At 47.5% G+C, this 21,222-nt stretch overlaps 1 protein-coding gene across 2 annotated transcripts; it reads left to right on the top strand.

The window, feature by feature from the left end:
* The first annotated feature begins 16,355 nt into the window (after positions 1 to 16,355).
* LOC136786755 (zinc finger CCCH domain-containing protein 11A-like) lies at positions 16,356 to 20,361 on the top strand. 2 transcript variants are annotated; one of them, XM_066981551.1, is made up of 4 exons: positions 16,356 to 17,294; positions 17,520 to 17,639; positions 18,422 to 18,545; positions 18,990 to 19,703. In XM_066981551.1, exons 1-4 carry the CDS (start codon positions 17,241 to 17,243, stop codon positions 19,091 to 19,093), a joined length of 402 nt encoding a protein of 133 aa, XP_066837652.1. In that variant the 5' UTR covers positions 16,356 to 17,240; the 3' UTR covers positions 19,094 to 19,703. The 2 variants fall into 2 exon arrangements, with proteins under 2 accessions (XP_066837652.1, XP_066837651.1); XM_066981550.1 differs by lacking the exon at positions 18,990 to 19,703 and adding an exon at positions 19,715 to 20,361 and having other exon boundaries at positions 16,357 to 17,294.
* Positions 20,362 to 21,222: the final 861 nt, after the last annotated feature.

Below are 21,222 nucleotides of genomic sequence, written 5' to 3'. Positions count from 1 at the left end.
GGCATGAAGATTGATGACTCTTCCTCGTCACCGCTAGTTGACCTCTTGTCTTTGCACAGACTCAGTTGCTCCTTGGCTCTTGTGCACCTGCAGGACCAGTTTCTCCCAGTTTCTTAAGAGTCTCACTCTCTTATTAGGAGACTGACCTTGGTAAGGAGCCCAAGGCTTCTTGCTTTAGTTAATTGGCACAATGCACCATAGTTAGCAAAGACACTAAGTAGCATCCTAGTTTAATGCCGTCAGCGCTCTATCTCTACTTGATAAGATTCTCCTAACTCCCTCTCTCACTGGAGCCCACGCAGCCCTCCGTCCTGCCGAAGGACTTCACGGGGACTTCTGCCGGCTCCGGGTGCCCGCACACAGACAGAAATGGCTTTGAGAGAAAACAATCATGAGGAGGAGAGCTCAGAGACTGCGGCCGGCTTCGGCCACCTTCCCCTCGCTTTCCCTCTCCGTGTTCAAACCGAGCACTGTTCTGCCGTCAACCTTCGCTGTCTCTGCCCGCGGCGCTGGGCTTTCGCGTGTGCCATTGCTCCTCAACATATTTTATCCTTCCTTTTGTAAGGAATGGTCCAGCAATTCGTGTCACTAAGGGATTTGAAGGGTTAACATTGAGGCCGGGGTCTAGGTGATAAGAGAACAAAGGGGTTTTGTCCTGGTTCCAGTTAGGACAGAGTTAATTTTCCCTCATAGTAGCTGGTAGGGTGCTATGTTTTGGATTAGGATGAGAAGAGCGCTAATAACATGCTGATGTTTTAATTGTTGCAGAGCAGTGTTTACACCAGGCCAAGGACTTTTCGGCTTCTCGCTCTGTCCTGCCAGCGAGCAGGCTGGGGGTGCAGCAGGAGCTGGGAGGGGACAGACCCAGGACAGCTGACCCAAACTGGCCAAAGGGGTATTCCATACCATCTGACGTCATGCTAAACAATATATAGGGGTGGCTGGCCGGGGTGGGGGGGCCGGCTGCTCGGGAATAGGCTGGGCATCGGTCCGCGGGTGGTGAGCAATTCCATTGTGCATCACTTGTTTTCTTACACATTATTATTGTTAATACTATTATCATTATCACTATTATTATTATTATTGTTATTATTATATTCCTGTCTTAATAAACTGTCTTTATCTCAACTCACCGGCTTCACTTTCCTGTTTCTCTCCCCCATCCCAGAGAGGGAGGGGGGAGGGTGAGCGAACGGCTGTGTGGTGTTTAGCTGCCAGCCAGGTTAAACCACAACAGTCCTTTTGGCGCCCAACGTGGGGCACGAAGGGTTGAGATATCGACAAATCTGACCAGAGTGTGTTAAACTAATATTGGTATAAGTATTGGACCTGCTAAATAGTTGCTAGTCACGATGTTGATTGCCTTAATCTCCAGTCTGCTATACCTGTATTCCAAATTGAGTTTTATGGTGCGTTACTTTCTGTATGTGCTGCCTGTTGCACTGTTTATCCTTTCCGGGCCCTAGTTTAAGATTGTTATGGTACTGTGCGGTGTAACAATGGCTTATGAAATGATGAAATATCTGGTCACGACTTTAACCTGGTATTTGTACTCAGCACTGACGTCGACTCTATACTTTGGAAACCATATCTCGGAAACTATTAGCAATTACAGCTATTGCCTGTTTTCGTTAGGGAGCCCATCTGTGAAGGGGACAGGGGAAGACATGTTTCCCTACCTGTTCACTCTCCCTTTCTCCTTCACCACCACCCTCTTATCCCCCGAGCTAGTTACGGTGGTTCTCCGAGATGTTGAATATCCTTGGGATACTCAGACCAGCCTGCTCTTGTTGTTATGTCTCCTGAATGCGCTTCAGGTTTTGTTGAGGGTTAAACAACTACTTAGGAATCTCATCCGGAGATCTGTCTTGAGGCGGGATAGTTGCGAGTGGCAGGGAGTGTGGGAGGATATGGGCAGGTTTCTAGAGCAGTGGTCACCTCCAGTGTTTTGGACATTCACCCCTGAACAACTGCAAAATCCTAAAAAGCTGGCAGAATGCTTGAAAAAAAGGTGTCATGACTCTGGCAGTTCCAAAGTGACACAAATCACTGTAGCATGCTGGGGTCTGGCTTGTGCCTATCGAGCTGCAATTGATGCTACTAGCAACCTAGCTCCAGCTCCTGCAGCCGCTCCAGCTCCTGCAGCCGCTCCTGCTCCTGCAGCCATTCCAGTTCCAGCTCCTGCAGCCGCTCCAGCTCCTGCAGCCGCTCCAGCTCCAGCTCCTGCAGCCACTCCAGCTGCAGCTCCTGCAGCCGCTCCAGCTCCTGCAGCCACTCCAGCTGCAGCTCCTGCAGCCGCTCCAGTTCCAGCTCCTGCAGCCGCTCCAGCTCCTGCAGCCGCTCCAGCTCCTGCAGCCACTCCAGTTCCAGCTCCTGCAGCCGTTCCAGTTCCAGCTCCTGCAGCCGCTCCAGCTCCTGCAGCCGCTCCAGCTCCAGCTCCTGCAGCCGCTCCAGCCCCTGCAGCCGCTCCAGCTCCAGCTCCCGCAGCCACTCCAGCCCCTGCAGCAGCTCCAGCTCCTGCAGCTGCTCCCACTCCTGTGTCTGGGTCAGAGAAACGAGCTGTAGCAGTGCAAGTTGACCCCGCAGAGGGTATTCCAACCCCTGTGGCAGACCCTGTGTCTGGGTTAGAGAAACGAGCTGTAGCAGTGCAAGTTGCCCCTGTAGACAAGGTGAAGAAATGGTATAGAGGCTCAGGTCGTTTACAACGCAAACAGTCTTCTGCTAAGTCTGGGCATAGTGAAGACGAGGCTGGGCCATCAAAGGTGCAGGAGACTGAAGATGAGGATGGGGATGTCGAAAAATCAACAGTAATTACCCGGACTCTATACCAGCGTGAGCTACGAGATGTGCGAAAAGATTTTGGTCGCTGTATAGGTGAGCAGCTTGTCACCTGGCTGCTCCGGTGCTGAGACACTGGAGCCAATTATGTGGAATTAGAGGGCAAGGAAGCCAGGTGGCTGGGATCCCTTGCTAGGGACGCATGCATTGACAAAGCAATTGGAGATGGAGCACGATCTCGCAGTCTCTGGAGGCGTCTCCTGTCAGCTGTGCAGGAAAGGTATCCCTTCAAGGAAGAACTTGTATGTCTACCAGGCAAATGGACCACCATGGAGAAGGGAATTCAGTACCTGAGGGAATTGGCCGTACGGGAAGTAATTTATAAGGACCTAGACGACGCACAAACATCCGCAGATCCAGATGCAGTCCAGTGTACACCACCTATGTGGCGGAAGTTTGTACGGAGTGCACCATCATCATATGCCAGCTCATTGGCAATAATAGCCTGGAAAGCGGAGGAAAATCCCCCAGTGAATGAAGTGGCTAAATTACTCCGGCAGTACGAAGGAAATCTCTCCTCTTCCCTACAGGCCTGTGTCTCGGCTGTGGAGAAACTCTCTGAAGAGGTCCACCAACTTAAAGAGAATTTATCTTCCCCTCCACCTGCACGAACCAGTGTCCACCAGCTAAAAGAGAATACTTTGGAGAAACTTTCTGAAAAGATCCACCAACTTGAAGAGAGATTATTTTCCTCCCCACCTGTACAAACCAGTGTCTCAGCTATTAGGGGTAAACATTCATCTATGCAAGGAAGACAATATGGTGGGCACACACACCGCGCCACCCTGTGGTTTTACCTACGTGACCATGGAGAGGACATGAGAAAATGGGATGGAAAATCTACTGCGACCCTAGAGGCACGGGTACGTGAATTGCAAAGGAAAACAATTGGGAAAAAGGAATTCTCTGAAAAGTTTGCTGCTCCAACTTCCAGCAGGCAGTCCTTTAGACACAGAAACGAAGATTCTGACCAGGACTAGAGGGGCCCTGCCTCCAGACAGGGGGAGGAAAGGGACAATCGAGTTTATTGGACTGTGTGGATTCGATGGCCTGGCACGTCAGACGCACAGAAGTATAAGGCTTTGGTAGACACCGGTGCACAATGTACTCTAATGCCATCAAGCTATACAGGGCCAGAGCCCATCTGTATTTATGGTGTGACAGGGGGATCCCAGCAGTTAACTGTATTGGAGGCTGAAGTGAGTCTAACCGGCAATGAGTGGCAAAAGCACCGTATTGTGACTGGCCCAGATGCTCCGTGCATCCTTGGCATAGACTATCTTAGAAGAGGATATTTCAAGGACCCAAAAGGGTTCTGCTGGGCTTTTGGCATAGCTGCCTTGGAGACAGAGGACATTAAACAGTTGTCTACTTTGCCTGGTCTCTCAGAGGACCCTTCTGTTGTGGGGTTGCTGAGGGTTGAAGAACAGCAAGTGCCGATCGCTACCACAACTGTGCACCGGTGGCAATATCGCACCAACCGAGACTCCCTGAGTCCCATCCATAAGCTAATTCGTCAACTGGAGAGCCAAGGAGTGATCAGCAAGACTCATTCACCTTTTAATAGTCCCATATGGCCAGTGCGAAAGTCTAATGGTGAGTGGAGACTAACAGTGGACTATCGTGGCCTGAACGAAGTCACGCCACCACTGAGTGCTGCAGTGCCGGACATGCTAGAACTCCAGTATGAACTGGAATCAAAGGCAGCCAAGTGGTATGCCACAATTGATATCGCTAATGCATTTTTCTCCATCCCTCTAGCAGCACAGTGCAGGCCACAGTTTGCTTTCACTTGGAGGGGAGTCCAATATACTTGGAATCGGCTGCCCCAGGGGTGGAAACACAGCCCTACCATTTGCCATGGACTGATCCAGTCTGCGCTGGAGCAGGGGGAAGCTCCTGAACACCTGCAGTACATCGATGACATCATTGTGTGGGGTGACACTGCAGAAGAAGTTTTCGAGAAAGGGAAGAAAATAGTCCAAATCCTTCTGAAGGCCGGTTTTGCCATAAAACAGAATAAAGTTAAAGGACCTGCACGAGAGATCCAGTTTTTAGGAATAAAATGGCAAGATGGACGTCGTCAAATCCCAATGGATGTGATCAACAAAATAACAGCTATGTCTCCACCAACTAGCAAAAAAGAAACACAAACTTTCCTAGGTGTCGTGGGGTTTTGGAGAATGCATATTCCAAATTACAGTCTGATTGTAAACCCGCTCTACCAAGTAACCCGTAAGAAGAATGCTTTTGAATGGGGCCCTGAGCAACGACAAGCCTTTGAACAAATTAAGCAGGAAATAGTTCATGCAGTAGCCCTCGGGCCAGTCCGAACAGGACCAGATGTAAAGAATGTGCTCTACACCGCAGCCGGGGAGAATGGTCCCACCTGGAGCCTCTGGCAGAAAGAACCTGGGGAAACTCGAGGTCGACCCCTGGGGTTTTGGAGTCGGGGATACAGAGGATCTGAAGCCCGCTATACTCCAACTGAAAAGGAGATATTGGCAGCATATGAAGGAGTTCGATCTGCTTCGGAAGTGGTCGGTACTGAAGAGCAGCTCCTCCTGGCACCCCGACTGCCGGTACTAGGCTGGATGTTCAAAGGAACGGTCCCCTCTACACATCATGCAACTGATGCTACATGGAGCAAGTGGGTTGCACTGATTACTCAGCGGGCTCGAATAGGAAACCCCAGTCGCCCAGGAATCTTGGAGGTGATTATGGACTGGCCAGAAGGCAAATACTTTGGGATATCATCAGAGGAGGAGGTGGTTCGTGCTGAAGAAGCCCCACTGTACAACAAGCTACCGGAAAATGAGAAGAAATATGCCTTGTTCACTTGACGGGTCCTGTCGTATTGTGGGAAAGCATCGGAGATGGAAAGCTGCTGTATGGAGTCCTACACGACGAGTTGCAGAAGCTGCTGAGGGAGAAGGTGAATCGAGTCAGTTTGCAGAAGTGAAAGCCATTCAGCTGGCTTTAGATATTGCTGAACGAGAAAAGTGGCCAGTTCTCTATCTCTATACTGATTCATGGATGGTAGCAAATGCCCTGTGGGGGTGGTTACAGCAATGGAAGCAGAACAACTAGCAGCGCAGGGGCAAGCCCATCTGGGCTGCGGCATTGTGGCAAGATATTGCTGCCCGGGTAGAGAACCTGGTTGTAAAGGTATGCCATGTAGATGCTCATGTGCCCAAGAATCGGGCTACTGAAGAACATCAAAACCACCAGCAGGTGGATCAGGCTGCTAAGATTGAAGTGGCTCAGGTGGACCTGGACTGGCAACATAAAGGTGAATTATTTATAGCCCGATGGGCCCATGACACCTCAGGCCATCAAGGTAGAGATGCAACCTACAGATGGGCTCGTGATCGAGGGGTGGACCTGACCATGGACACTATAGCACAGGTTATTCATGACTGTGAAACATGTGCTGCAATCAAGCAAGCCAAACGGTCAAAACCTCTTTGGTATGGAGGACGATGGCTGAAATATAAATATGGAGAGGCCTGGCAGATTGATTACATCACACTCCCTCAAACCCGCAACGGCAAGCGCCACGTACTTACAATGGTGGAAGCAACCACCGGATGGCTGGAAACATATCCTGTGCCCCATGCCACCGCCCAGAACACTATCCTGGGCCTTGAAAAGCAAGTCTTATGGCGACATGGCACCCCAGAGAGAATTGAGTCAGACAACGGGACTCATTTCCGAAACAACCTTATAGACACTTGGGCCAAAGAACATGGTATTGAGTGGGTGTATCACATCCCCTATCATGCACCACCCTCTGGAAAAGTTGAACGATACAATGGACTGTTGAAGACTACACTGAAAGCAATGGGTGCTGGGACATTCAAAAATTGGGATACACATTTGGCAAAGGCCACCTGGTTAGTCAATACCAGGGGATCTGCCAACCGAGCTGGACCTGCCCAATCAAACCTGTTACGCACTGTAGAAGGGGATAAAGTTCCTGTAGTGCACGTAAGAAACATGCTGGGTAAAACAGTCCGGGCTACTCCTGCCTCAGGAAAAGGCAAACCCATTCGTGGAATTGCTTTTGCTCAGGGACCTGGATGCACTTGGTGGGTAATGCAAAAGAATGGGGAGGTCCGGTGTGTACCTCAAGGGGATTTGATACTGGGTGAGAATAGCCTATGAGTTGAATTGTAGTATGTTAATTATTATATAATAATGTATGTCATCACTACCATGATTGCTATATATCATAGATGAAAATGGTGATTAATTAGAATGTATTGGACAGAGTGTAACCTGAGCATGACATAAATGGTATGGAATAAGGGGTGGATATCTGTCCTGGTTCCAGTTAGGACAGAGTTAAGTAGCTCATAGTAGCTGGTAGGGTGCTATGTTTTGGATTAGGATGAGAAGAGCGCTGATAACATGCTGATGTTTTAATTGTTGCAGAGCAGTGTTTACACCAGGCCAAGGACTTTTCGGCTTCTCGCTCTGTCCTGCCAGCGAGCAGGCTGGGGGTGCAGCAGGAGCTGGGAGGGGACAGACCCAGGACAGCTGACCCAAACTGGCCAAAGGGGTATTCCATACCATCTGACGTCATGCTAAACAATATATAGGGGTGGCTGGCCGGGGTGGGGGGGCCGGCTGCTCGGGAATAGGCTGGGCATCGGTCCGCGGGTGGTGAGCAATTCCATTGTGCATCACTTGTTTTCTTACACATTATTATTGTTAATACTATTATCATTATCACTATTATTATTATTATTGTTATTATTATATTCCTGTCTTAATAAACTGTCTTTATCTCAACTCACCGGCTTCACTTTCCCGTTTCTCTCCCCCATCCCAGAGAGGGAGGGGGGAGGGTGAGCGAATGGCTGTGTGGTGTTCAGCTGCCAGCCGGGTTAAACCACAACAGGTTTTTAGGGAAAAGTGCTGACTACTGCAGGGAATGTTGCTAGAGTTTCTGAAATCCGGCGCAGAGGCTCCCAAACGAGGAGGAAGGGGGAGCTGAAGGACAATTGAAGGACAAAAGCCTGAGAGGAAGACAACCAGCATTCAGCCCGAGCAAGCCCCGAGAGACCACCAGAGACTGGTACGCAGGCGCCCCTGGGAGGGGTTTCGGATTCCGGAAACCAATTCTAATAACCCTGCCTCTTCTCGAAGTAGTAATGAATATGTATTAGCCTGGGAGCATCAAAACCAGCCGCCTTACGTAACAGGTGTGCGGCCTGGGGGAGCAGAGACTCCCGGCGCACCCAGCGCTGCTTGCTTGCCTCTATGCATTTAATAAATTGTAAACTTTGATTGTAATCCTATTTGGGACTCAGCCATTTATAAAACTTTTTATATTCGTATTTTATTTAAGGCTGTCTTGCCCCCCTCCCCCCCCCCAGCCTCGCTGCTCGCCAATAAAGCTGGCGCAGGGACCCCTGCCTGCAACCATAGAGACGCGGTCCTCCCGGCCTGCTAGAGCGGCCCCCCCACGCTCCTCCAGCATCCCAGCGTCCCTTGCGCGCTCCCGCCCGGCCTCAGGGGCTTCCGGAGGCGGCCCAGCAGGGGCGGCAGGAGCAGCGAGGCGGCGGCAGCCATGGCGTACCGCGGGCAGGACCAGAAGGTGCAGAAGGTGATGGTGCAGCCCATCGTAGCCTTCCTGCGGCCGGGGAGCGACGGGGGAGCGGGTGGGGGGCGGCCCGGGCCTCAGGGGTCTCGGCCCGGGCCTTGAGGCCTTGTCCCGGGGCCCTGGGGCCTCGTTGCAGGGTTTGAGGCCTTGTCCTGAGGCCTTGTCCCGGGCCTGGAGCTCTTGTCCCCGTGCTGAGCCCTTCACGCAGCGCCCCGGAACCTCATCTTCCGCTACCTGCAGAGCGTGAGTAGCGCGGGGAGAGGACGGGGAGGGGATGGGGATGGGGATTTGGGGGGGGGTGGGGGGAGCGGGGAGGGTCCGGGGATCTCCCTCGCTGAGTTTTCGGCTCCCACCCGTTGCTCGGGGCAGGTTTGTGGGGAATGGAGAGCTGTGCGGCGTGCTGGTGGGTACAAGGAGCTGCTGCGCAGCCCGGCGTTTCGCCCTCGTGTTAACGGGAGTGGCATCGTGCAGCCGGGCTTGCAGGAGTGTTCCCTTGTGACTGGAAACGTGTCCTTCAGCAAACGTGTAGTATTCACCCAGTCATATAAGACTCTAAAATGTCAGACTGTTAATTGAAACTGCCCCTGAGAGTTGCTCCTTGGAGTGTTTGGGAGCTCTAGCGGCTATGGTTAGCGGGTATTTCTGAACACACGAGAGAGAACAAAACTGCTCGCGGTGTTTGTGTTCCAATTTACTCTCCTCCTTCGTTCTGCAGAGCTCGAGGATCCAGGTGTGGCTGAGCAAGTGAACGTGCGGATAGAAGGCTGCATCATCGTGAGTGTCAGCACGACCCCACGTTACGTCGTTAGTTTGTTTTCCCTCATTCACAATCCTATTTTTTCTTGTCAAGAAAAACTAGCCCAAGGGAAAAAAGAAATCGTGCTTCTCTAACAATTAGTCTTCGTTGTCCAGCCTGGCTCAGCAAAGCTGACGATGGTTCGTGTTGTTGCTGAACTAATTGCCACTGTTGCCGATTTCTAGGGCTTTGACGAGTACGTGAATTTGGCGCTGGACGACGCAGAGGAGATTCACTCCAAGACAAAATCAAGGAAACAGCTGGGTGAGTCGTGTGTCTGTGCAACCCGAGTGACGCGCGGTCTGAAACCTGCCCGGGTGAGCCTTCTAGGTAGCAGCACTGAGAGGTACCAACCGTGTGACGAGCCTTGCTGTTGAAGTTCAGTGAGCAATTCCTGGCTACATCTCTGTCCCTGATGATTTTTGAGCTGCTGATTTTGCTGAATGAAGGAGAATCTGTCCCTGCCTGAGACCAGTTCTGGTCTTTGGAACGTGTAATACCAGGCGGCCTGCACTCTGCATGATGGGCAAAACCCTGCTCAACCACACGAAACACTTTCTGAAAACACGAGATTATTCTCAGGTTCTGGGCTCTCTCTAATCCCCTCTTTCCCTTCTCTGTGCTGCAGGCCGGATCGTGTTAAAAGGGGACAACATCACTCTTCTACAGAGCGTTTCTAAGTAGAATTTGCCATCCTTAGAACAAAGGTGGCTGCCGTGCTGCGGAGTGACTGAGTGCCAGGGGAATGCGGCCCGCTGGTAGATAGGAAGTTATTTGTAACTGGGGTTGCATGCTGAGGTCAAAAGTCTTTCCTTTGTGGGAGCGAGTTGTTTGTAGCTTGAAACAATACGTGATGTATTTCACAAATAGCCATTTTTCACATTAACTGTAAATGTAAACCACAAATCTGCTTGTTTTCAGTCTCTTCCTTCTGTGAATGGAGAAGGAGGAGAAATATAGAAGCGTGGGCTTTTCTTTTTGCTGTGGATCTGATAAGTTTCGATAACGCTATGTGCTTTCTTGACCATTACATCTGCATTACGTGGCCAGGGTGGACTCGTTCAGGGCACGGAAGCCCCACACAGTCCTTGAGCTAGCAGGGTGCTAAGGAGGGTGTTGGAGATTTTGCATGCAATTGCAGCCCTTTGTTGCTGCAGTGACAGGTTCCTCAGATTCTTTCTAAACAGGGTTTAACTTGTTGAGAATCTTTTTGGGAGTGCTTATTGTGGATCAGTCAGTAAAAGTATCTTAGTGGGCCCGTGAGGGATTTGGGGCTGTGGTGCAGTAACCCAGTGTTTACAAGTGTTACTGCTACGCATGCTTGTCCAATAACGTCTCCAGATCAGAGAGTGAGAGCGGGCAACTGGTTTGGATTAAATCTGTCACTTCTTGCTGCTTTGGACAGAGCCTGTAGATTAAACCCTTGTGCTGTTCAATAAGCTGGGGTATCAGATGTGTCGGTTGGGTTTTTACCATTTGATTTATTTTTTTTATCCGTTTGGAGATCTGTCTTTTCTATTTAAGTTTCCCCAAGAGAGCTGAGTTGCTTGATGCATCGACCAAAGAGAAGTTCCCCGGCTGACTTGGGACAGCCAGTCCCCTCGTTTTTCTGATCACAAAAAAAAAGAAAAAAGAAAAAAATCGAAGAAGAAAAATTTTGACTGTAACTGTAACTCAGAAACTAAGATTACCTAAATGGAGAGAAATGAATTTTGATGCACAGGCTGTGCTAGAAATCTGTTAATCAGCATTCAGTTTTTCAAAACTTCAATTTGTGTATCATCATCATGAAAATTAATAAATTCAAGGTGGGAGATCCTTTCCTGAAAGGGAAGGACAGAAATACGAGTCTTGCTGTGGGGCCTACCCAGCGCAGTTCTGCCATTCCGAGAAGTAATACGTCAGGAGTGTCACAGCAGACGTTCCCAGGAAGAAACCTTTGAGGGGCAGCATGACACACTTGATTGGCTAAAGCAGCTTCAGCTGGACAGCCTGCTGCCGGGATGGGTAATTCTAAGTTGTGTTCAAGTTGCTGAGTTCCTTTCAGCATGTAGTAAAGATGTAACGTGCCAATGTCGTTCGGGAACAGGAGGCATTACGTGTCACCAGCAGTGGGCACGTAGGGAACAAAACAGTATCTTACGAGGTCCTCCACATCTGCCTTTCATTTTGTCCTTGGTTTGCCAGCTGGAGCTTTCAGGAGGTGAGGAAGGAGGCTGTCCCAGTGAATAGTTCAGGTGTTGCAGGGTATTTGTGATGCAGTGCTTGTAAAATTTACCTGCCCGCATCTCCTGTTACAGGCAGCCCCCCGCGGGCCCTGTGAGACGGGGAGCTGCTGCCCGGGGTTAGGCCCAAGGTGCCCTGTCAGGCCCAGGGCCGCCCTTCCCCTCGCCCTGCCCTTCCCTCCCGCTCCTCAGCCCTTGCTCAGGCCTTTTGGGCCGTCTGGCCGTCCGTCTGGCCGTCTGTCCATCCATCCGGCCGTCTGGCCGTCCATCTGGCCCTGTGTCCCTCCATCCCACCTCCCTGCCCTGTCCCTGCCGTCTCCCTGGGGAAGCAAAGAGTCCCTGGGCTGTCTTCAGGGGGGAGGTTCTGCTCAGGAAATTAAAGCTTCCCCCTTAACCCGCCTTGCGAGTTATTTTGAGTTCCAACCTTCTGCCTTCCTTTCGTAGCAGTGCCTCTGAGGGGTGCGCTGTAAGGTAGCCGTCATCTGGCGCGCTGCTCCTGCGTTTCCCAAAGGAACTGCCTTCGGGATCTGACTAACTCTGGATGCACGCGGTTGTCACCTTAATTTCTCCGTTAGTTTGCTGAAAACAACCCGCTTGGGTTGTTCAAACCCGCTTGGGTTTGTTCAAACTTGGATCGAGGAGGTCTCTGTTTCCTTATGCTGATGTTCACGATGAAAGTGCAGAAGGGATGCTTACTGTTGCCCGGGTCAGTCCTGTTGCCAGGATGGGAATGTTTAGCCTACCGGCCCTCTGGTGCTGTTAGGCTGCACTCGGAGTGTGAGCTCTGGGCCTTATTTGGAAAAGACTGCGTTATTTGAGTGTACAAACCCGAGATATTCTGCGGATAGGTGATTCTCAAACCACGTCAGAACCACCGCTGTGGCGTGTGCTGGAGTCGGACGCGCGTTTGACTGATCAGGCGGAGCAGGTGAATTGAATTTGTTGCTGGATGGCGAGGTGTTCTGGGGGAAGAGCTAGTCTAAGGAAAACTTCCTCTTACTGCCCCTTCCCATCTCAAATGGCCACTGTCTGGGGAAATTGCTTCTTTATGACATTAACTACAACGTTACAGTGAGGATGAGGAATCATCATTACTCCCATAGTTATTTGCTGCCAGGCCGCAGCGTTGATTTCAGAGATTTAAAAAAAAAAAAAGGAAAAAGAAAGGAAGTATGTATTCTTTCACATACTCTCTTTTCCCTGAGAGTAAATGTTGTAGCTTCAGCAGTACCCTTCCTCTGGAAACGATTCCCAGTGCCTGCTCAGACACTGGGGAGGAAAATGACAGAGAGAACAATGGAGGAGAGCCACCCGATACAAAGAAAGGAAAAAAGGGGTTATGGATGAAGGGAAAGCAACTACATAAAAAATTGGTGCTATCTAAAAATTGGTTAAGGGTTTGGGACCTGCAGGTGCTGCCTACACGTGCGTGTGTTGCAGTCGTGCCTGTTGCCACTGCGCAAAATGGAGAGAGCTTCTTTGTTGAATGCAGCATGTTAAAGCATGCGCCATTGCCTGGAAGAAAAGCACGGCCTTCCCTCGTGTGGGACTTCTTCCCCATTGATCTGTGGTTTACCTGAAGGTTTACCATAACCTGCATAAGTTTCAAAAGCAAGCAAACAACCAACCAAAAAACAACACCAACATTAAAGAGTGGCAAGGCAGATGCTCATCTGGGGACTCTGACTCATCGGTGACATCACCAAGCAAAGCACTGTGAGCGCTTCGGGTCGGGGCTGCTGCGGCGAGCCTCGCAGCCGGGAGGGAGAGCGGGTACGGTTCGCCTCTGGCGGGTCTGTGTCAGCCCTCTGCCCTGGTGGCTTCGTTAGCAGTGAGAGTTTGACTGCTGTGTTCCCAGCTTTCGCTTCTGCACCGACCGTGTGGCAGAGCCCGCAAGCTGCTTCCTCAGCTGGAAGAGGAAGAGGAGTGACCTCAACTGTGCCGAGGTAAAGCAGAACTGTTGAAAAGATTTGTCAAAGATGCGGGTTGTACCAGCGCAGCCGCTGCAGCTGCAGCAGGTCCTGGAGCATTGGAGAAGATAGAGAGGGGTTTCTTCGTGAAAAGAACGCTGTGAAAGTGTTTTCACGCGGGAAATTAGGAGAAGCGCCTCTGTTGTTTGGATATCCTCTATTGACCTGGCACACGGGCATTACAGCATACCTGGCACACTCTTTGTATTGTTTGTTAAAGAAAAAAAAAAAAAAAAAAGTGTTTTAGGGCAGGCCAAAAACCTGCCTTGGCACTTCCACATCGCAGCAGTGCTTGCAGGCCGTGCATCCTGGATGCCAGGCCAGGATCTAAATCCGATGGTGCTGTTGGTAACGTGAAGTTCAGGAAGCACTTCTGGGTTTTTCTGCTCTTCCATGTGAATTTTTGCCCTGTGAAGGTGGTGTACTGAGCTCTTTTCTTACCAACAAATAGGTTTAAAAGCAGTTACAGCAAGGATGAGCTGTGCTAGCAGGAGGCTGTTCTGTGCTTCGACCATGGGAAGATGAATGGTTTACCTATGCACCGTTAAATATAGTTTGACACCTAGCACACAACACTTGCAGCCTGTGGGGTGCTTTAACAAGCAGGTAAATCAGCGGAGACTGTTTTGCAGCCAGGCTGATGCTGGGTGATTAAAAAGCAGGGTCACAACAAGGAGTTTATGCTGTTCTTTCTTGCTTGTCATCCGACTGTCCGCTTACACTGTTCTAAAAAAAAAAAAAACCACCAAAACGGGGTAAGCATCTTTAATGCCTTTATTATAAATGGAAGGCACAAAACAGGCCAGCAACAGAGACTGTCCAAGAGGAAGACTTTGTGCTTTATAAACAAACAAGAAATTACCCTTAGGTAGGTGTGATAATCCTTCCCTAATGCATTTTTTGGAGTGCAAAAATATTTTGTTCCCTTCTTGCTCTTCTCTCCAGGACAAAGGCAGAATAGCCAACTGGAAAGTTAGACCAGGGAGGTCAGTTTGTTCCATACTGAGAAAGACAAGCCTGTAAAACAAACTAGACAGGTTTTCTTTGGACTAGTTATCTTCCTTCAGCAAAGGCAAAGTTTATGACACTTGTTGGCATGTATTTCCAGACCCCCAGCTACCGTGACTGTAGTGCATCTGTAATTCTTTTGTACAAAAAGAGTTCAAAATCTCGTAACGCAAAAACTTTACTAGCACCCTGGAGAAAAAAGAAATCTAAAACTCTTGCCAACTTCTATTACAGACCTGCTGAGTGCACCAGAGTTACTCATTTTTATTCAGGCTTTCAGGGGCTAGTTCAGTTGGTTTCTGTTCAGCACTTGGATCGCCATATTGGCAGATGTCAGTTAAAAAAAAAAAAAAAGCTTTGGAGATCTTTTTTAAAATGAGACTGCTTTTTATGGCATTTAGGGCTGTGAGGTATCCTTGGTTTTTGCTTTCTTCCCATTCCTTAGACCAGATCCATTCATACCCTGAACAGCGTTCTGGGTCTGTTCAGGAAAATGGAAGGCAACAAGCAAAATGATGAGCGCCTTGGGCATTCAAAAGAGCTCAGTCTGGAAAAGATTTCAAGTCCGACTTCCATGCTAAGGAGCACCAGTAATTTTTAGAAGTAGATGCAGAGGAATCTGCATGGCACTAAGCGTGTTTCTGAAGGTGCTAAAGGTCGGAAGTGACGATTCCTCTCAATACTAAAGAAGAGAAGGAAACCTTGCACTTAACTACTGTTTTTATTCCCTTTGTCAAGCAGTCAAAACCAACAACTAATATGAGAACCCAACTTTTCCCCTCTTTACTTTAGATTTGGGAAAATTCCCTGCCAAAATAATACTTCCTGGAAAATTCACTAGTGTTTGTGTGAGTAAAAGGTTCCAACCTTTTATTATTAATTTGTAAGAACTATTTCATCCGCTTTTGTCCAGAAGAGTCAGAAATAATTTGCACAGAAATGTGCAGCATTTTAATGAAAGGATTCAGAATCACTCTAATTTGAACTTTATCTGGTCTGGTTGCAGGTTTTATGACATTTAGTGTCTTAAAAAAAAATCAAAATATCTGACTTCACATCAGAAAAAAAACCCTGCTTGTGGCTAAATAAAATCTGTTGCAGCTCTGGTCATTGAAAAATCATTGGCTGTTAAATTGGACCTAAGTCATCTTTTCTAACCTTTCATGATCTTGCAGCAATGGATGATGATGGATATATGGATTAGGGAACAGCACGTGATGGCAAACCTGTGGTATTTGCTACAGCGCAGAAAGAAAACAAATTGCTTCCAAAAAATCAAACTAATTCAAAATTCTTGGTATCATGCAGCCATGCCACTGGCAAAGTGAGCATTGCCCTGCCTCTCAAAGCTTGCTGTATCCTTGATCTGCTGTCTTCCTGCTGTTAATTGATTGCAACTCTACGTGTCTGATCAGGGCTACGAGTTGTTCTCCATATGGATACCATACAACATATACTGTGCACGCTTGTGTGTATAGATATGTTTATCCTGTATGCATGTACATATGTATGCATATTTGTGTGCTGGCCCCCAGATCACTCATGGTATAAAGCATTGGCCTCGAAGGCATACTCATCAAAATATTTGGTAGATCCTCCATTTTTTTCTAGTTCCCTCAAAATGAGAGAGTTTTTACGCGCTCTCTGTGTCAAAAAGGCAAAACTTCTGATTTCCACTGTCGCTCTCGCTAACTTTCTATCACTCACTCCTCGTTTGTGTGTCTAAACACATATGTGTGTATGCGTATGCACATTTGTGTATTTCTATGCACTGGTGTGTTTTTTGCTGTACAGGTAATAAAGACGGGGAAAGGTTTTAGTGTTTTCTTAATAGGTGAAGAAATCTTGAAGACCAGAGATTGGAACATACTGAATTTTGAATAAAAAAAAAAAAAAAAGTCAAATTGTCTGGCTGTGGAAGATGGATCCTCATTTTTGCAGCCACTTTGAATCACGAGTTCATCTCTAAATGCACTGGTTTTTTTTGTTTTTGTTTTGTTTTGTGGGTTTTTTTTTTTTGGTTTTTATTTTTTGAAGAGCTAACTAACCCTGGCTGTCTCCAGTCTGAGAGAGTGTTCAGATGGACTTGCTTCCTCCATTAGTTATAAGCTGTTTAAAAGCACATCCTACGTTTGAATTGTGGATGAGAGGTTCCCTTGGCAAAGTGGAGAGGCAAATTCTTCCTACCCCTTTATCATTAATTCACGGATTCAGTGTTGGTTCGGCCTCCAGGAGAAGTTAACTGGAAGTCTTTGAAGATCAATAACTTTGCTGAGGTTGTCCAGGTAGGTGAACTCGAAGACCCACAGTGACTGGAACATGCTATTTAATGCGTCATACTGCATTCTGTAGAAGTTACTCGTAGCCATAGTTGATCATTGCCTTGCATGTATGATCAGGTGGTTTTTGAAGAAGTGACTCCATTTTCAGGCTTCCAGGTGTGCTCCAAGGCATATTATTGAGGACGTGGAAGAGAACACTTGCTGACAAAGCTCCTGGCAGCTTTACAGAACTTTAGTTTAATATTGTGTTAGTTCCCGTAACAGCTGATTTCAAGGCATTGCTCTCCTCAAGAGACTAATTTGATGAACAGAAGAAAGCTGGAAAAATGCTTGTTACTCATTATTTTTCACTTGTTGGTACTTTGTTTAGGGTTACTTTTAAAAAGAAGATTTCACTGATCACAAGCCAGTGGAAGACTTTCAGCCCAAGCAAGGGTGAAGACAGCTCTCTCCAAGAGCAGAGGAAGTCCCTGTGGAGAGAACCCGAGCTTGTTATCAGAACTTGTCGGCATGTCTAAACAAGGAGACGATTGCTACTTCTATTTCTATTCTACCTGTACCAAGGTATGGCTGGGTTTCTTTTGCTTTGCTTTGCTTTGTTTTTTTGTTGGTTTTTTTTTTTTTTCATTTTTTTCAGGAAGGGGTAGAGTAGGAGGAGGAGGCACACTGGTCTTTGGTTAACGTGATAACCAGATAGATTCTGAATTCAATCGTAGCAACCTGAGGCAGTAGCATGGACGTTTTTGAGGCTGTACTATATTTTCCTTGTTGGTTTCCTTTTGGTTACAGGGAGACAACTGTTCCTTCCGCCACTGCGAAGCTGCTCTGGGGAACGAGACAGTCTGCACGCTGTGGCAGGAGGGTCGTTGTTTCAGGAATGTCTGCCGATTCAGACACATGGAAATTGACGTGAGTGCCTAAAGATGTGTTCTCAAAATAAATCAACAAAAGCATTTTTCAGTGCTGTAGGTGTGCTGATTGTGCTTTTGCAGGATAGAGTCATTTGCTTTGGAATTACACTGGTTTCTGTTAGCAGGGGAGGGGGTGGGAGGAAGGAGAGGGAAATAAAATCAATGCCTTAGGTATGTCTTAGCAAGATTTTCTTTTATTAGACGCCGACAGTATTGTCTCAACAGATGCAGAATAACCGCTAACTAGACTGCTAAAACCTGCTGGAGCAGGGGGGTAATAAACAGGCTGTACTAGCCTCCTGAGAGCAGGCTTGATAATGATCTATCAGGTCTCTTGTGTCCCGGAGTCCTTCAGATAATGCTGTTCTAGCTGCCTGGGCTAGGAAGCAGTGGGGAAAGTTAAAGGTGCAGAAGAACGAAGTCTCCAAGAAGTAGTTCTGGATAGAGTTAACGTAGGCAATTTAAGATGTTCTTTTTCCCTCTGAATAATCCTAGTATAATCCTAGGTGTATTAGTTTAACCCACCCTAAACTGATGTCTGAGAGTGCCTGTCTTCTCAAACTGAATGATGACAGGGCTAAACGTGCATAGTGGTTACAGCTTCTGCAAACTTTGTGAATATGCCCGGAAATACTATACTTCCGTGATAAACTGACCTTTGGAATGATGTTTCAGCACTGTATTGTGACAGCCCTATCGCTGTCGTGACCTGGAACTGTGCATCTCTTTGCAAACCTTAGGTGCATGTTATCACGAGCTTGTCTTTCTTTCTGTCTTCAGAAAAAGCGCGGTGAGATTCCCTGCTACTGGGAGAAGCAGCCAGTAGGCTGTCAGAAAGCCAACTGTGCTTTTCATCACGCAAAGGGACGTTACATCGATGGAGTCTTCTTACCACCAAGCAAGAGTGAGTTTAGGTCCTTTTTCTTTAAGTATTGAAGAATTAATTTTGCATATTACTTAGTGGGTGCCAATAGTGTAGGAGACATCAGGTAACCGTCCATTTGTGAGTGCAGGAAAAGGTCTGCAGTTCTAGGTGGTCAGCTAAACCGAGTGTACTGCTGCTGTACTGCTGGTATTTGTTTTCTGCTTTCATGCTCAGCTTCTCTCTGCTTTGTGTGATATTTGCCTTGCAGTTTGCTTTCTGTTGTTTCGTCCTCTGCTGGGTGGTAGGGAGATGTGTTGTTGTTTGAAGGCAAGTCATTGTTCACGGTGTAAACAGTGGCGGGATGGGCAAAAGGAGATGCTGAATTCATTGTCTGTGCAGGTTATCTGCCTTAGCTACCATCTTCGTGCATTGTGGTCAAAGTTTTAAACTGCCATATTACTGATGATCCTCCTCTTCCTCTAGCTACACTGCCAAGTCCGCCTGAGTCCGTGGACGATGATTTGAAAGTGGCTCAGATGTCACTGCAGCAAAACAAACTTTCTGTCCAGTCCAATCCCTCTCCATAGCTAAGGCGGGTGATGAAAGTGGAAAACTCGGAAAATGTCCCAAGCCCTACACACCCTCCAGTTGTAATCAATGCTGCAGATGATGATGAAGGTGATGATGGTGAGCATGGTTTGGTTCTTGGAAGGAATTTGTGCTGTAAATGATTGTGTAAGTCTTTGGTTCTTGGAAGGAATTTGTGCTGTAAATCAATGTATAAATCACAGATGACCTGAGGTCTGACTAGCGATAGGGCAGGCAGTCTGGTCAGGTCACTGGTGGCTTTGTCTGGCAGTCAGTGGACAGAACCTGAAATGTTGGAGGAAAGCTTAGAACCACTCTTGGCTTTAGTTGGTCTGTTGTGTAAAGCTCTATGTGAAACTAGGAAGGAAATTCCTTTTTTTTTGTCTGAAGAGTAATATGTTGTGTAGTAGTTAAAGCTGCAGAGAGAATCTAGAGTCCTAGATGTTTTGTCCTAGGGTAGTCTACTTACGAGTTCATCAGGTCAGTGTAGCTGTATTAAAAAAAAAAAAAAAAAAAAAAAAGCTTTTTTATAGGAACCATGGACTGAAGTGTCATTGCATGAGCTACATAATCACGAACAATCTGGCCTATGCATAACTGAATAGATTCTTCCCCTTCAGACCAGCTTTCTGCGGAAGGAGAAGAAACTAAAACTCCCGTCCAGCAACCAGCTGAGGAAGGCCAAAATGGATTACGGATGATTTCCACTCGGAAAGCCAGTGCTACTACTGCTAAACAAGGTATTCCAGCACCTGTAGTAGGATAAATCGGAAGGAGAACTTGACAATTAACTCAAAAGCAATGTGGCGTAAAAACACAACAGAATGTAGGGGTGCTGAATGGACTCGGTTATTTCCATGATCTCATTTCTCCCTGATACCATCATGTGCCCATTGGGTCAGAAAGTTGAACTCCTTTTCTTTCCTTTTGGAGAACAAAACAGGGTCACAGCATGGAGTTTAAATGGCTGCACGTGCAGCCTGGCAACCACTGTTGAAAGCCATATCTAACGATAGAGGGATCTAATATCACGTAAATGGATTAAAATTAAAACTACAGTTTTTACCCTGAAGGGTGAAAGGAGGGGCAAAATGCCATTGATTCTATGGTTGTTTCACTTGTGAGGAGTGTTGACAGGCTTTATTCTAAATACTTCTGAAAGTTCCTGAGCACTAAGAAGCCTGAGGATCTGTGGTCCTCAGTGAGTGCCTCTAAGCCTTAGTCTCATTAACTGTTTTCTGTTTTCAGAGAACGGTCTGAATTTTGGAATAAAAACACTTGAAGAAATCAAATTGCAGAAAATGAAGGAAAAAACTAAGAGACACGGTGGTGAGTTAATATTCCCTACTTTCTTACCCTCTTCACCTTCATCCTGTGTGATGATTTTTCTTTCAAAAAAAAATTCTTCCAGTAATACCGGGTAGCTGGCTATGCTTTGGTGAATCCAACTATTTGCCAAAGAAGTGAAATTTGATTGGCTTCAGAATGGCAGGTGATGGTGGCTGGGAGCTGCTTGAGGGATAGACTTCCATGTTTAGCTGGGGGCATCGAGCAACCTGATTCTCAGCCAGCTGGTATTCTAGATGGGAATTCCAAGGGCAACCAGAGGCAAATTAGTCACCTCTCTTATTTGCATGCTCTGGTCACTGTATGTTTGACAGTAATGAATAATTACAGTTTTTTGTTCTTCGTGATAGTTTTTTCTGTTTGGTAAACTTCCTTATGTTTTGCTTGCTCTGAGCAGAAGGTCCTTCAAGATCTTCTCTTCCTCCCGTCGATTCTATGATTTTTCCTGCTCCGGAAAAGGAAAATGTCCGGACAGTGGTGAGAACTGTGACACTGTCTACAGAGGAAGGTAATAATTAATGCTTTTGTTTTGATTTCATTACTCCTAAACTGGAAGGTTAAGCAAGAAGGAAGGCAATTCACCCCTGTTAGCCTCCTGGTGCTGCCGCCTTCTGTTCAAAACATGCTTTTATGCTGAAAGTCCCTGGTTGTACTGGAAAGCTTTGGTGCTCAGGTTAAGTGCAGTAGCAGGAGAAAGAAAAAAATGTGTCAGTATGCAAATAGGGGGATAACTGAAAAACAGGAGAGTAACGAGAAGAAAGAGCTCTAGAGGACAGTGCTA

This window comes from Anser cygnoides, chromosome 22 (assembly GCF_040182565.1).
Source record: "Anser cygnoides isolate HZ-2024a breed goose chromosome 22, Taihu_goose_T2T_genome, whole genome shotgun sequence".
NCBI classification, from domain to species: Eukaryota; Metazoa; Chordata; class Aves; order Anseriformes; family Anatidae; genus Anser; species Anser cygnoides.
Note: the sequence above shows the minus strand (reverse complement) of the source record. Positions and strands in the feature narration are given on the sequence as shown.

What these genes read in the sequence shown, in the direction of transcription:
- LOC136786755 (XM_066981550.1), top strand. Translation starts at nt 17,241, where the DNA reads ATGTCTAAACAAGGAGACGATTGCTACTTCTATTTCTATTCTACCTGT. An exon ending in TCTATTCTACCTGTACCAAG is followed by an intron (nt 17,295 to 17,519) that starts GTATGGCTGGGT and finishes TTTTGGTTACAG; the next exon opens with GGAGACAACTGTTCCTTCCG. An exon ending in TCAGACACATGGAAATTGAC is followed by an intron (nt 17,640 to 18,421) that starts GTGAGTGCCTAA and finishes TTCTGTCTTCAG; the next exon opens with AAAAAGCGCGGTGAGATTCC.